The sequence below is a fragment of the Panthera pardus genome, unplaced genomic scaffold, assembly GCF_024362965.1.
Source record: "Panthera pardus isolate Hobbes unplaced genomic scaffold, ASM2436296v1 HiC_scaffold_11, whole genome shotgun sequence".
Taxonomy (NCBI): domain Eukaryota; kingdom Metazoa; phylum Chordata; class Mammalia; order Carnivora; family Felidae; genus Panthera; species Panthera pardus.
This window is the reverse complement of record NW_026526666.1, coordinates 102,401,344-102,414,615: the sequence shown is the minus strand read 5'-3', so window position 1 is coordinate 102,414,615 and position 13,272 is coordinate 102,401,344. Positions and strand designations below refer to the sequence as shown.

At 60.4% G+C, this 13,272-nt stretch overlaps 1 protein-coding gene across 14 annotated transcripts in view; it reads left to right on the top strand.

The window, feature by feature from the left end:
• The window catches only part of ESPN (espin), a 248,474-nt gene that overhangs the window by 223,908 nt on the left and 11,294 nt on the right, over positions 1–13,272 (top strand). For 8 of the 14 annotated variants that reach the window (XM_053899049.1, XM_053899048.1, XM_053899052.1 and 5 more), the window contains exons 3-7: positions 6,916–7,102; positions 7,202–7,420; positions 7,570–7,701; positions 10,192–10,393; positions 11,282–11,550. The exons of 1 other annotated variant lie outside the window; for it this stretch is intronic. In XM_053899049.1, coding sequence (XP_053755024.1) covers positions 6,916–7,102; positions 7,202–7,420; positions 7,570–7,701; positions 10,192–10,393; positions 11,282–11,550 — 1,009 coding nt within the window. Of the gene's footprint in view, positions 1–6,915; positions 7,103–7,201; positions 7,421–7,569; positions 7,702–9,447; positions 9,521–10,191; positions 10,394–11,281; positions 11,551–13,272 lie in introns of those variants that run through there. 5 more of the 14 variants (XM_053899054.1, XM_053899051.1, XM_053899056.1 and 2 more) reach the window with 2 other exon arrangements.

Below are 13,272 nucleotides of genomic sequence, written 5' to 3'. Positions count from 1 at the left end.
TCTTTCTAGAGTGAGAGGGAATGCAAGTGGAGGAGAGGGGCAGACGGAGAAAGAGAGAGAGAGAGAGACAGAGGATCCTAAGCAAAGTCCATGTTCAGCATGGAGCCCAACACGGGGCTCGATCCCACGAACCATGAGGTCATGACCTAAGCCTAAATCAAGAGTTGGATGCTCAACCGACTGAGCCACCCAGGGCCCCCGTGCGAGGTAATATTTTAACGTGCCAGGGATACGTCAGTGAATTAAACAAATGTCCCTGCTACACAGTGTTGACAGAATCAGACATGGTGTCTCAGAGAGGCTAATTGAGCAGCCGAGGCCCCACCAGTTCCCCGGTTCCCTGTATGGCCGTGATCAAACCACATCCCCTTTCCAGGTCTGTCTCCCACTCCTGGTCCAGTCCCTAATCTCTCAGGTCTCCCCACCCTGGCCCTCTCGCTGTCCAGCTCTTCTGCCTTTGGGAATGCAAGTCAGATGCCCGGACTGGCCACAGTCTCCCTGATCACGGATAGAGAAGGCCATTTCCCCACAACGGCCCGGGGGCCCTCCTCACCCTGGCCCAGCCCGCAGGCCCCACCGCCAGCCGCTCCCCCCTCCACACCCCGTTCCACCTCCCGGGCCTCCTTGCTGCTCCTCCAGCAGGCTGGTATGCTCCAGCCTCGCGCTGTCTGTTCCTGCCGCCTGGAACCCTCTCCCTAACTTGGAGTCTCTCCTCCACCCCCACTCCTCCGCAGGGCCTGCCCACGGCCTCCTTTAGGTTGTCACTTGCCCAGCAGCACATCCCTCGCCTGCTTTATTTTCCCTCGCACCCTCGTAACCACCTGACATCACGTTCTGTGCATCTGGGGGCGTTCTCTTGCCGCAGCTCCCCAGCCGGGGAGAGCGGACCTTGTCTTCCCCATCCTGGAGGCCCAGTGCCTGACGCGCACTAAACATTGGTCGAAAGCGTGAGGAGGCCGGAAGCCCTGGGGCTCGTCCGGCCCCGCGTGCAGCTCACTGAGTGACCTCAGATGGCACCCCGAGCTGGGCCTCCCTGGGCCCACCTGGCAAACAGACCAGCTGAGGCCCTGTGCGAGGGGACATCACAGAGCTCCCCGTCTGACTGCCCGTCTCACTCACCCCCACGGTTACTCAACAACGAGCAACTGGGCACGCCGTCAGAGCTTGGGGTGTCATGAGCCCTCGCAGCTTCTTGGAGCCCACTTTCCAGGAGGCTCCGGGGCAAACAAGGGGACAGGTGGACAGCACGTGCCTCATTCACAGAAATTTATTTGCATGTGTGTTGGCTTGCCGTCTGGGAGCTCTAGGGGAACCAAACTCTGACGGCAGGGGTCTGCTCTTTGCGTGGCGCTGCCCCATCCTGGCGTGTGGCAGCCTGGTGACACGTGTCCCTGGAGTGAACCAAATAGGCACACAAGACGTCTCCAGTGACCAGCGCCATGAAGCAAAACAGGGTAGTTTGGTAGAAACCAATGGGGTTTTCTTTAAATTCAGGGGTCAAGGGGCACCTGGCTGGCTCAGTCGGTGGAGTGTGTGACTCTTGATCTCGGTTGTGAGTTTGAGCCCCCACGTTGGGAATAGAGATTACTTAAAGACAAAAATCTCAACACACACACACACACACACACACACACACACACACGAGAAATAAATTGAGGGAGTCAAGGAAGGCCTCCTAGAGCAGGTGAGAGCTCATCGGAGTCCTGGATAAAAAGAAGGGCCGGCCCTGCAGAAACCTGGCGTGGCAGCATCGCAGGGAGAAGAACCAGCAGAGGCAGGTGCTGAGGTGGGATCAAGTTTGGCTTTGCTGAGGACCAGAAGGAAGGCCTGGGAGGCTGGGGGAGTTGCAGGGAAGGGTATTCAGCCCGGATGGATTGGGCGTAAAGCTGTCCTAGAACCTCCCTGAAATCATCACTGCATTTCTTCCCTGCATCAAGCCGAATTTGGGATCTTTTCAAATAAGCCAGGAGGCGTGAGTGGAGGCAAAGAGATGTAGGGCCAGCAAAGGATCCATGATTGTATCCAAGGCGGCCTTACCCCTGATCCTCATAGGATCAGCTCCTTCCCGACCTCCCTTGGAGCAGAAATTGTTGGCCACCGGAAATGCTGTTCTTTGACCTGAATCTGGTTCTGTGGGCAGGTCGCTCCTTGCTGCCCACAGCAGTGGCAACAGCAAGCCGGCACCGGTCCTGGACGGAGATTTCCAGCAAGAATTCCACTTTTTCTGTGTTGTCGCAGTTCACTCGTGTCCTCTTTTTTCCAAAGAGGGAGAAAAATAGGGTTCGTGTGATTGTTGCTAGGGAGTTTCAGGCGTATAAAGAGGTCAAGGGTTGGGGGTCTCCAAAGACTCCTAGAGCTTGGGCTCAAGGGAGGGTAGTGTGGTGTCCTTTGCCAAAATGGGGTTGGCACGTCGGGGAGGGTTTGAGGGAGAAAGGCAAGAGATCTGCTCTAGGCACGTAAGGTTCCAGAGGCCTGGGCAATGCACACAAGGACCGGTGGGCAGAGGTGAGGGCCGGATAGAGACTCCAGGTCCAAGCTAGAGAGAGGAGCAGCATGGGGGTGCAGGTGGCCTTTGACCCTGGGAAGTGGATGACCTTACCGGGGGGGAGACTGTGTTCAGAAAGGAGGCCCTGGGGTATCCCCACATTTGGAGGTCAGGTGAAGGCCAGGGCCCAGCAAAGAAGGCTTAGGAGGCTTGGCGTGAGAGTCGGCTGCTGGTGTAGGAAGCCAGGAGGAGCAGGTGTTCCGGAGAAGGGGGAGGGGCACGTGCTAGGGAATGGCCAAGTCAGAGGAGCATGGGGAAGCCCCTGGGGTTGGTCACAGGGAGTGACAGTTGAGACACAGTGGGTGGGGGAGGGGGTTGGCTGGTCAGGAAACGGCTGCCGCACCAGGAGGCAAAGAGCCGCCTTCCCTCCAAGGAAATGTGCAACCTTCCAAAGCTTCCTCTTCCGTTCCCTCATAAGAGGCAAGGAGATGCCGGACAATTATGATGCCCATTTGCCATATTTGGAAACTGAGGCTCAGGAGCTTAATAACCCACTAGGGTCCTACCCAGTGAGCTACAGAGTCAGGGTGGTGGCTGGAGGCCAGGGCCAAGGGCAGGGGCTGGGACTGGAATGTTTACCCTTCGTGTCACTTTGGCTAGAACCCGATGGGTTAGAGCAGGTGGGACCTGAGGCCAGAAGTACCCCCGCAAGACCCTAGCCCCGTCCTCTGGGTGACCCTCCACAACAGAAACAATGCCTGGCCTGACCTGTGCTGGGCTGAGCCCAGACACCCCAGCCCAGCGGTGTCCCCACAGAGGTACAGGGAGGAGGGATCCCAAAATATAACAACGGTTTCAGGCTCATGCCAGGTGACAGGCCTGTGCTGAGGGGTCTCCAAGCATGTTTCCTGGGCGATTACTGCCCCCTCTGCAGACAGCTTTGAGATCAAAGAGACAAGAGGCAAGGCGCTGACACAGCTTGGCGGGGTTCATACCCCAAGTTCCTCTTTTTTTTTTTTTTAATTTTTAAAAGTTTACTTATTTATTTTGAAAAAGACAGAGACAGTGTGAGTGGGGGAGGGGCAGAGAGAGGGGGAGAGAGAGAATCCCAATCAGGCTCCGTGCCTGACGGGGGGGCCGAAGTCACACGCTTGATCGACTGAGCCACCCAGGCGTCCCCCTAAGTCCCTCTTGTGCCCAGGTCTTTCTCTGCCTGTCTCTCATCGAGCGGTCCTAGGCTTCTTCGCACAGTATCTGGAAAATGGGAACAATGCCAGCACCTCCCCCATCCGTCGCTGAGAGGACGTGGTGAGAAAGCTCTGTGCTCATCACGGTGCCTGAAACAGACCTGCTTTCACTGGTATCGATTATCGTTGCTACTATGATATATTCAGCTCTCCGTTGAAATTAATTAAGTTTGCTCCTTGTGCTCCTCCATATTTTTCTGATTTCCCCCAGTGAGCATGAGGGTGCCCCCGCCCTTCTTGCCTCCAGGCCAAAGTAGAAGGTGACAAGGCCAGGGACCCCTTTTCCCCTGCCCTCACCCTCACCCTCGCCCATCAGCATATCTGCCTCATTGTGCTGGGGCCTCCTGGGCTGGAGGCTGTGGCTCCAGGACGGGAGAGGCTGAAATGCTGATTGGAAGGCTGGTAGGCAGGAATGTTTATTGAGTGTTTACTCTGGCCCAGGGACTCCAGCGGGGAGTGTGGGCCACTGGCCTGGCAGGAGGTTGTGCGCAGGACTGCCCCCTCCTGCTCAGGTCCTGCTCTGTGCCAGCTTCTCAGACCTTCTCAGACCTTCCCAGGCTGGCTGGCCACCCCTGGATCGTGGACACCTGCCAAGCAGGGGGTGCTGGGAGGGCAGGGCTCCAGGCGTATCTGGCGCCCCATGGTGTCGCCATTGCCTCAGACCTCCCCAGAGAGGTCTCAGTGGGTCCTGGGTGGTGGCCCCCTCAGCCTCTGATCCCCAGGACCCCAGCACTCACTGTGCCTTGGTTACGGGGTGAATAATTCAGGCCACTGAGTGTCGGTCATGAAATATTAAACAGGCTGTTACTGTCACATCAGTATGTGAATGCATGTGTGGGGGGTGACGATGGCACTGGGGCGTGGAGGCTGGTGGCCGCAAGCCAGACTGTTCCTGGGGAGAGGCGTGTGGATGAGTCTCTGTCACCGTGTGCCCTGTCGGCTCGTGAGCACCGTTGCCCTGGCACGGGTTGGGTCACGGAGGGCAGCCAGGCATGGTCTCTGTCCCACCCCAAATGTGTGAAGTGCCACACTCCGCATCAGCCCTAGAAAATGGCAGCTCTGTGTCTAGGGAGGAGGTGCCCGGGTCAGGAGTGAGGAGAGAGCAGGGAGGCGCCCAGTGTGGGGCTGCAGGTGGCCTGGGGTTAGGGGTCTGGGAAGTGGACAGGGACCAGGGTTTTAGGGGCAGGGAGAAGTCAGCTGGGAAAGGGACCAAGTCATGTCATGACAGGGTGGGTGAGAGGGCAGAGAGAAGAGGACTGGGTGGCCTGGTGCCCATGTTGACGGACAGCTGGGCGAGCACTTGGATGAGGGAGGGAGGGCGTGGACGGACACTGGCGGAGTGTGTGACTGATGTCGCCAGCAGATAGATTGGGGAGGCAGATGGGCGGGAAGATGTGAAGTCAGGTAAGAACTGCACTTCCTGGGGCACAGAGGGCTGACCCAGCACAGGGGGGCTCAGCCCCTAGGGAGCTTCTGAGACTCGCCGCGCGGAGGGTGGTGGGCACACAGCTCCTGTGTCTGGTCCTGGATTGTGGCTCCACCTAGTGCCCAACTGTGGTAACTGTGCTCTGGTCTGTCCACACCCAGACTCCGTCAGCGGCAGGGTCAGCTTCCCTGTTTCCCAGCAGCACTCCACTTCATGGGGTTGACTCCCAGTTCCCCGGTCATGACTCTTCTTCAGCAGCTGGGGAACGGGCACGAGGAGCAATGACACCCGCAAGCTGAGCCTCAGGGAAGCCCCAGGAGTGAGCACAGGGAGCGGCCTCTTCACTCCCCGTGTGCCTACTGCATGCACCAGGCTCTGCATCACAAACATACGCTCCAATGCCATTTACCAGTCATGTGACCTTTGGCAAGTCAAAGCCCCTGAGCCTCAATTGCCCCTCTGCAAAATGGGAATGACAATAGGACCTAAGCTGGGGCATTCGATGAGAACCTGCCCACCAATATCGTGTTGAGTAAGAAGTTGCTGCGGCCAAGGTCAAAGAGGTTGACCTGCTGTCTCCTTGAGGATTTTGATGGCTTCCTGTCGCACATTTAGGTCCTTCATCCATTTTGAGTTTATTTCTGTGTATGGTGTAAGAAGGTGGTCCAGGTTCATTCTTCTGCATGTAGCTGTCAGGTTTTCCCTCTTCCTTGCTGAAGAGACTCTTTATTCCATTGAATAGTCTTTCCTCCTTTGTCAAAGATTAGTTGGCCATACGTCTGTGGGTCCATTTCTGGGCTCTCTATTCTGTTCCATTGATCTGAGTGTCTGTTCTTGTGCCGGTCCCATACTGTCTTGATGATGACAGCTTTGTCATACAGCTTGAAGTCCAGCCCGCCCACCAATACATAGCACACCAGAGGTGCTTGGTGAATGGTGGCCTCCTGTACAGTTGCCAGATTAACAACAGGATATCCAGTTTAACTTTAGATACATGGCAAATAATGCGTTAGTATAAGTATGCCCCATGCTTTGTTTGGGATATACTTATGCTAGAAGATGATTTCTTGTTTCGCAATTCAGAATTAACAGGGCATCTTGTGTTTTACCTGGCAACCCTACTACTCTGCCCTCTGGGAATTAAGTCTTCCAGGGGAGGCAGAGGCCAAAATCAGTTACGTTCAATCAAGCATGATAGGCAGTCCGTGGAGTGAGCCCAGGGCCGTACAGGGCACAGAGGTAGGAAAGGCAGGCTCTGCCTGGGGAAATCAGGGCAGGCCTCACTGAGGAGGGATCTGGACTGAGTCCTAGGGAGGAGGAAGGAAGTGCATTCCAGATAGAGAGGGACCTGATCAAAGGCATAAAGATAAGACAGAAGGTTTGGGGACTTGGGGGCTCACGGTGACAGTGGTTCAGTGTGGCTGAAAAGGTAAGAAGAGGCCAGCTCACCACATCCTTGTAGACCTTGGTGAAGAGGTTGAGCTATTTACTGAGGACAGGGACTAAGTCGGTCAGATGTACACGGAAGCAGGGAGGCTGCTGGAGGGGAGTGGCCAGGCCAGAGGGGCCCCCCTGAGGGAGGCTGGCACAGGACCGAGAGTCCAGAGGGAGTCAGGTATAGCACGACCCGGTAACTAAACCTTCTCCAACCCACGCCCCCGGCCCTCCAGAGCTCCCCAAAAGAGCGCGAGGGACGTTAAGAAGCTCTGGAGGCAGGTGGGCGCTGAGAGCCCGAGGTGGGTGCTGTGTTTCCGCAGGGGAGTGAATGCGCAAACCAAGAACGGTGCCACGCCCCTGTACCTGGCGTGCCAGGAGGGCCACCTGGAGGTGACGCAGTACCTGGTGCAGGAGTGCGGCGCGGACCCGCACGTGAGAGCCCAAGACGGCATGACCCCGCTGCATGCCGCGGCGCAGATGGGCCACTGCCCGGTCATCGTGTGGCTGGTGAGCTCCGGGGCGGGGCGGGGCCCGGGGAAGGACGGGGTCTGCACGCCCAGCCGCCGGCACCGACGGGGGCGGGGCCTGGAGGGGCCCGGCGCCCAGCCCCCGCCCGTCTTTCCCCCGCCCCCTCCCGCCCAGGTGAGCTGCACCGACGTGAGCCTCTCGGAGCAGGACAATGACGGCGCCACGGCCATGCACTTCGCGGCCAGCCGCGGCCACGCCAAAGTGCTCAGCTGGCTCCTGCTGCACGGCGGCGAGATCACGGCCGACCTGTGGGGCGGGACCCCTCTGCACGACGCCGCTGAAAACGGGGAGCTGGAGGTGGGGGCGGGGCCGGAGCGGACGGGGGTGGGACGGGCGCCCTCTGCTGGCGCCGAGCTCTCAGCGCAACCCTGCCCCGGCGCCGGGCGGTGATGGGGGGCGGGGGGTCCGGGCTGGCGACCGGGGTCCTCAGTACTCGACCCCCGCAGTGCTGCCAGATCCTGGTAGTGAACGGCGCGGAGCTGGACGTCCGCGACCGTGACGGATACACGGCGGCCGACCTCTCGGACTATAATGGCCACAGCCACTGCACCCGCTACCTGCGCACCGTGGAGAACCTGGTACGACCTTGGCGCTGCCCCCTGCTTAATCTCGTCCCCCACCCCGCCTCTCCCTGCCCCCAGAGGTAGGTGTTGTTACCCCTTTACCGTGGAGGAAGCTGAGGTTCGCAGACATGAAGCCCCTTGTCCCTTGTCCGAGGTCACACAATGAGGAAGTGTCCTAGACCATTACCCTTCCCAGCCCAGAGCCACTGACCACTGAGGAGGGAGGGGGTGAAGGAAAAGGGTCAAGGGGAAGAGGACCAGCGTCCTCCTGGTAAGAAGGAAGGTTTGGAGAAATCGCAAGACACTTACATACCAATGGGAATGGTCAAGAGCTCATTTAACTCTCCACCACCTCTAAGGTGGGTGGTGTTAATGTCCCCATCTCACCCAAGGTCACACAGCTGTTAAGTGGTGGAGTCTGAGAGGCATGGCCTGGAGCCACTGCTCTTGACCGCGACAGTGTATGTTTGCTCACTTCATGGCTGCTTCATAACGAAACTTCTGTTACTCTGTTTAAATTATTTTATTATGGTTGCGCAGCTGGGAAGTAACCTACTGGGACTTGAGCTCAGGTGTGGTTGGTTCCAAGTTCAGGGCACTGCCTCATCTGGTGTAATGCCTTTGGGACAGGAGGGAAGACAGAGGGTGGGCCTCCCAGGTGCCTTTCAGCTCCAGGGGGCAGCCTGGCCAGAAGAGGGACTAGGAAATGAGGTCTGGAGGGGAGAAGGTGGGATGGCCTTTTGCCCACAGCACCGTCTGCCCTGTCTGCAAGCACACAGGGGCACCCTGGTGCTGGGTACTCCAGAGCACAGCTAGGCCCAGTGGTCGGAAAATGCAGCTGGACCCAAGGAAGAATGTCCCCCCAAAAGGGCCGCCCAGAGAGAGTAACGGTCCAAGAGACAGTGAGCACCCTGTCACCAGGGTATACAAACAGGGGTGGATGCTGTGAGGGGCATTTCTGCACCACAGGTGGCTCTTTCCCACGGAGAGAGGGTACGATTCTGTTTGGAGGGTGGGATGGCAGGAGGCACAAAGCCCCAGCCCTTCTGTCTCTAAGTAAGCAATAAATAAGCAATAAACACCATCCCTTGAATCCTCACTCTGGCACGCAGCCTGCCAGCGCTTTCTAGCGTAATCTCAGCCTCCACAGTAAATTAATACTAACAGCTGACATTGTGTAGCATGTACTGGCTACCATACCCTGGCCCTTCACTAACTGTTAAAATCTTCCTCATACCTTAATGGGGCAGGAGATACTGTTATCCCCACCGACAGGAAGGATAAGTGACTTGCCCGAAGTCACTTGGCTAGTAGGTGGGAGAGGGGAAATTTGAAGCCAGTGTTCCGGGCTGCAGAGCCTGGGCCCTTAACCTCTGCTATCCGTGGGGTCAGGACTGGGCATCCCCATTGCCCACTGCTGACGGCCAAGAAAAGAGCATTTTCATCTGCCCCCTACCAGAAGCCCAGCCCCTGTGCTTCCCCTTGGCTCATGGAAGAGGCAGCAGGGCCCGACCCGGCCCCGCTCAACTGGGTGGGCTGTGGGCCCCTCGGCCCCCTCACCCAGACAGGCCCAGCTGCAGCAGAGACAGATCCAAGCCATGCAGAATGCTGGCCCAGAAAAGGCAAACACTCCCACAGAGCCCCTAATTACAGGGCCAATGAGCAGGGCTGCTGAGCTGTTACCTGGTGCGAGGCTTGCCTCCCGCTCCCAGGGGGCCTGTGACACTTCTCAGGCAGGGGAGGGGGCGCGGGGCAGGGAGGAGCAGGCCTGGGCAGGAGGCAGCAGACGGAGCCAGCCAGCGGGCTTGCCAGCAGCAAGGCCAGCATGGGCAATGTAAGCGAGCCCCCACCCCAGCCCGCTCCCGTCCTATGGGAGGGTCAGGCCCAGGGGCGGGGCATAGACAGTGGTGGGGACAGCATGCCTGTGGCCTGAGCCCGGCTGCCCTCCAGACTCAGCCGGGCCACCCCAGGCCCTGCCCTTTCTCCAAGGGCCCCATCAGGAGACAGGCTGGGCTGGTGTTGGGATTTGCCCCAGTAGGGCAGGGAGAGACCAGGGCTGCTGGCCGGGTAATGGGGAATCAGTCTTCCCTGCAAGTTGTGGGGCCCCACCCGCCTCCCCTACCCCACCTGCCCCAGGTGTTCCCATCAGCTGCAGCTCCTGAGCCCCTCCCCGCAGATACACTGGAGCCCACCCCTCTGGCTGGTGCCATGGCAGTCTTGCCCTTGGGGTCCAGACCAGGGCCCCCTCTTCCGGCCATCTCTCCACCCCCTTGAGCAAAGAGGGGCTGGGGTGGGAGTTTCCCAGGAACCCCGGGTCCTGCTGCGAGGGGGCCGGGCTTGAATCTTAGCCTGGGAAGAACCCGACAGACATTCTCATTATGGGGTGGGAGCCCAGAAAGGGCAGCGGCTCGGCCCGGGTCACACAGCAAGGACATGCCGGAGCAGGACCCTGGCCCGAGCGCACCGGTCTTCATTGTCGACCTCATTGCCTTCCCTCCTGTTCAGAGTGTGGAGCACCGCGTGCTGTCCCGGGATCCGTCTGCCGAGCTGGAGACCAAACAGCCCGACTCGGGCATGTCTTCACCCGATACCACCGTGTCGGTCCAGCCGCTGAACTTTGACCTCAGCTCACCCGCCAGCACCCTCTCCAACTACGACTCCTGCTCCTCCAGCCACTCCAGCATCAAGGGCCGGCGCCCCCCACGTGGTGAGCGGGCCAGGCCGGGAGGAGGGAGGAGGGGGCGCAGACCGGGACAGACCACCGGGCCCTGAGGGCCAGCCCCAGGCCCACTCTGCCCACAGCTGACGCCGGAGGCTGCCCAGGTCACCAGGAAGGGCTGCTGGTCCCGGTGAGAGGCCGGTGACACTTGTCCTGGTATGTGCTGCTCGCAAGCACACCTGTGCACCCACACGTACTCTCCCTGGGACAAACCCCACGAGCCCCCTGCAGATGACTCACTCGCTCACACACACAGATGTTCCCCAGACGTGACACACACCTGTGCGCCCTCAAGAGGGCCCACGTGTCTGCACAGCACACAGGGACGCGCACACACACCGTGCAGATGCACGCACGCACCTGCGCTACAGCACAGACACACAAGCTTCCGTCCCCATATCTGGGCACGTGTGCACGTTAACACACGCACACCCCACGTCCACAGACCGATGCAAACACATTTGTAAATACAAAGAAATGCGCAGATGCTTGCACACCTGCACACACCAACGCGCAAATGTTAGGCAGAGGCGGGCAAGCGAGCATTCACGCGCTGACCACACGCTGAGCCTAGGTGGCCATCCACCTGTGATGCCTGCTTCCTGCTGCCAGGGGGTGGCCGCAGAGATGGTGGGGTGGCCCGGCAGTTTGGGGCATGGCCATGCGGACTCCTGCCGCCCGGCCCTGTCAGGTCTGAGCTCAGGAGCTACGCCTTCACCCTCCGGTTGGGCCCTGCGCTGCTGGGGCTCCCAGTGAGCCGTAGAAGCCGTATCCCTAAGCCCACCTCACCCCTTGGCGCGTTGCTTCTGGGTGGAAGGGGGTCTCAGTCTTGGGGACTCTGCAAACTCCCACACCCCGCCTTCCCTCCCTCCCCAGGCCTTGCCAGCTCCAGAGCTGCAGACATACAAAGCTACATGGACATGCTGAGCCCCGAGCTGGGCCGACCCCAGGGCAAGATGGGGAGAACCACACCACCACCACCACCCAGCTTCCCTCCGCCGCCCCCACCCCCAAGCACCCAACTGCCCCCACCCCCACCAGGCTATCCGGCTCCCAAGCCCCCTGTGGAGCCACATGCCGCGGACATCTACGTGCAGACCAAGAGCAAACTCCGCCATGTGGAGAAGGAGGCCTTCAAGAAGGAGGTAGTGAACCTTCTCCCAGCTGCCTGCCTTCCAGCGCTGGGCTGAGGCCAAGAGACTGCCTGGGTCATGGACACGGCGGGGGGGGGGGGGGGCCCGGGCCAGTGGCCTATTCAAGAGTATAAACTCATGGCTAGCCCCATGGGGGACTCAGGGCTGGGCACTGGGGACAGGGAGATGAGTCAGACGAAGGCACTACCCTCTCGGGAACTGGTGATGGGTGAAGGAACATATAATCAGACAGCCGGGCCTCTCAGGGAGCTGGGTCCTCCCCGACCTCTCGCACAGCGTGGTGGGGCGGTCACAGAATTGGCAGAGACTGCCCCCTCCGCAGACCTACCTGCGCCCAGAGCCCCAGGCTCAGGTGGGGAATGGCTCCCAAGGGGCTGTCTTCCAGGTGGGAGATGAGGGGGCAGGGAAGGTGAGGGCCAGGAGGAGGGTGGAGGAAGGGAGAGAGGGACTCAGCACTCAGTGGGGGCTGAGGGAGGGTAAAGCTGAGGTCGACTACCCAGTCTGAGGCTTGAGTGCCCAGGCTGATGGAAGGGCCAGTCCTGAGATGCGAGGTGTGGGGGAGAAGCCAGCCTGTGGGGAGGGGGGCTGTGTCCAGTGTGGGCACATTGAGTGTGAGGTGCCCAGGATGTCAGGGCCTCTGGGGTCCTGGCTGAGGCTCTGGAGCCAGAGGGCTAGTCTCAGTGGCTGAGAATGCTAGTCGGGGAGCCCCCCCAGGGGGCCCCCGGGGTGCTGGCCAACAGGGCAGAGCCCGCTGGTCTGGGACATGGCGGGCAGCCTGAGACCACAGGTGGCTGAGTATGGGGTCTAGGCTCTGGAGGGTCCTGTGGGAGCCCTGACCTGTAGTTCTCCCTCAAGCCCAAGGCAAACCACTCCAGAGCCAAGCTGAGTAACCAATTTGCCCACAGGTGTCCCAGGTCACAAGGCCACTGGGTGGGGGAGGGGAGGGGCAATTTCCACAGCGACTCCACCCTCCCCTCATGCCATCTGCGGCCAGGCTGTCAGTCGGGTTCCCCTTTCATCTCTGTGAGGTGGAGAGGGCCCAGGAGAGGACTGCAGAGGGCCAAGGGCGGGCGGACTTTTCCTGGCCGGCCGTGTGGGCTCTGGCCAAAGCACAGCCTGTGCCCCCTCCACTCCCCTGAGCCCCAGGATCTTGAGGTCCCGTGCCCCTACCCGCTGTGTGCGTGCAGGGCCGCAGGCGACAGGCAGCTCCACAAAGGGCCCTTTGTGTGCCCACTGCGCCTGGCGCCCCCCGCCTCCGCCCCCTGGGCCTGGCCGTTGCTTGACCGCAGCGGGAGCAGGGTCCCGGCATCCGCGCCTTGGGGCTGCAGGGGGCGCCGAGGGGCGGGCTGGCCCAGAAAACAAATCCTGTGGTGTCGGGTTTCCTGCAACGAGAGCCGGTTCGGGTGGGGCTTGGAGGTCCGGGGCCACCGCGGGGACGCACGGGCGGGGGGTGGGGGGGGGGTGGATCAGGGGACAGCCCCCGCACAGGGACTCGGCCTTTGGCCCCGCCGCCCCATGTCCTTTTCCCTGGGCTAGGCTTAGCAGGGGGCAGCTGCGATGGGGCGGGCCACCGCGCTGTCATCCGAGCCCGCCTTGCTGCCCCTGAAACCCGAGGCTTAGGCGCGGGTGTCGGTGTCGCTTACGCGGATGTCGATGGTTTCCAGATGCGGGAGGGGAAGGGCGGGGGCGTGACCCGGAACCCGGGGGTACCAA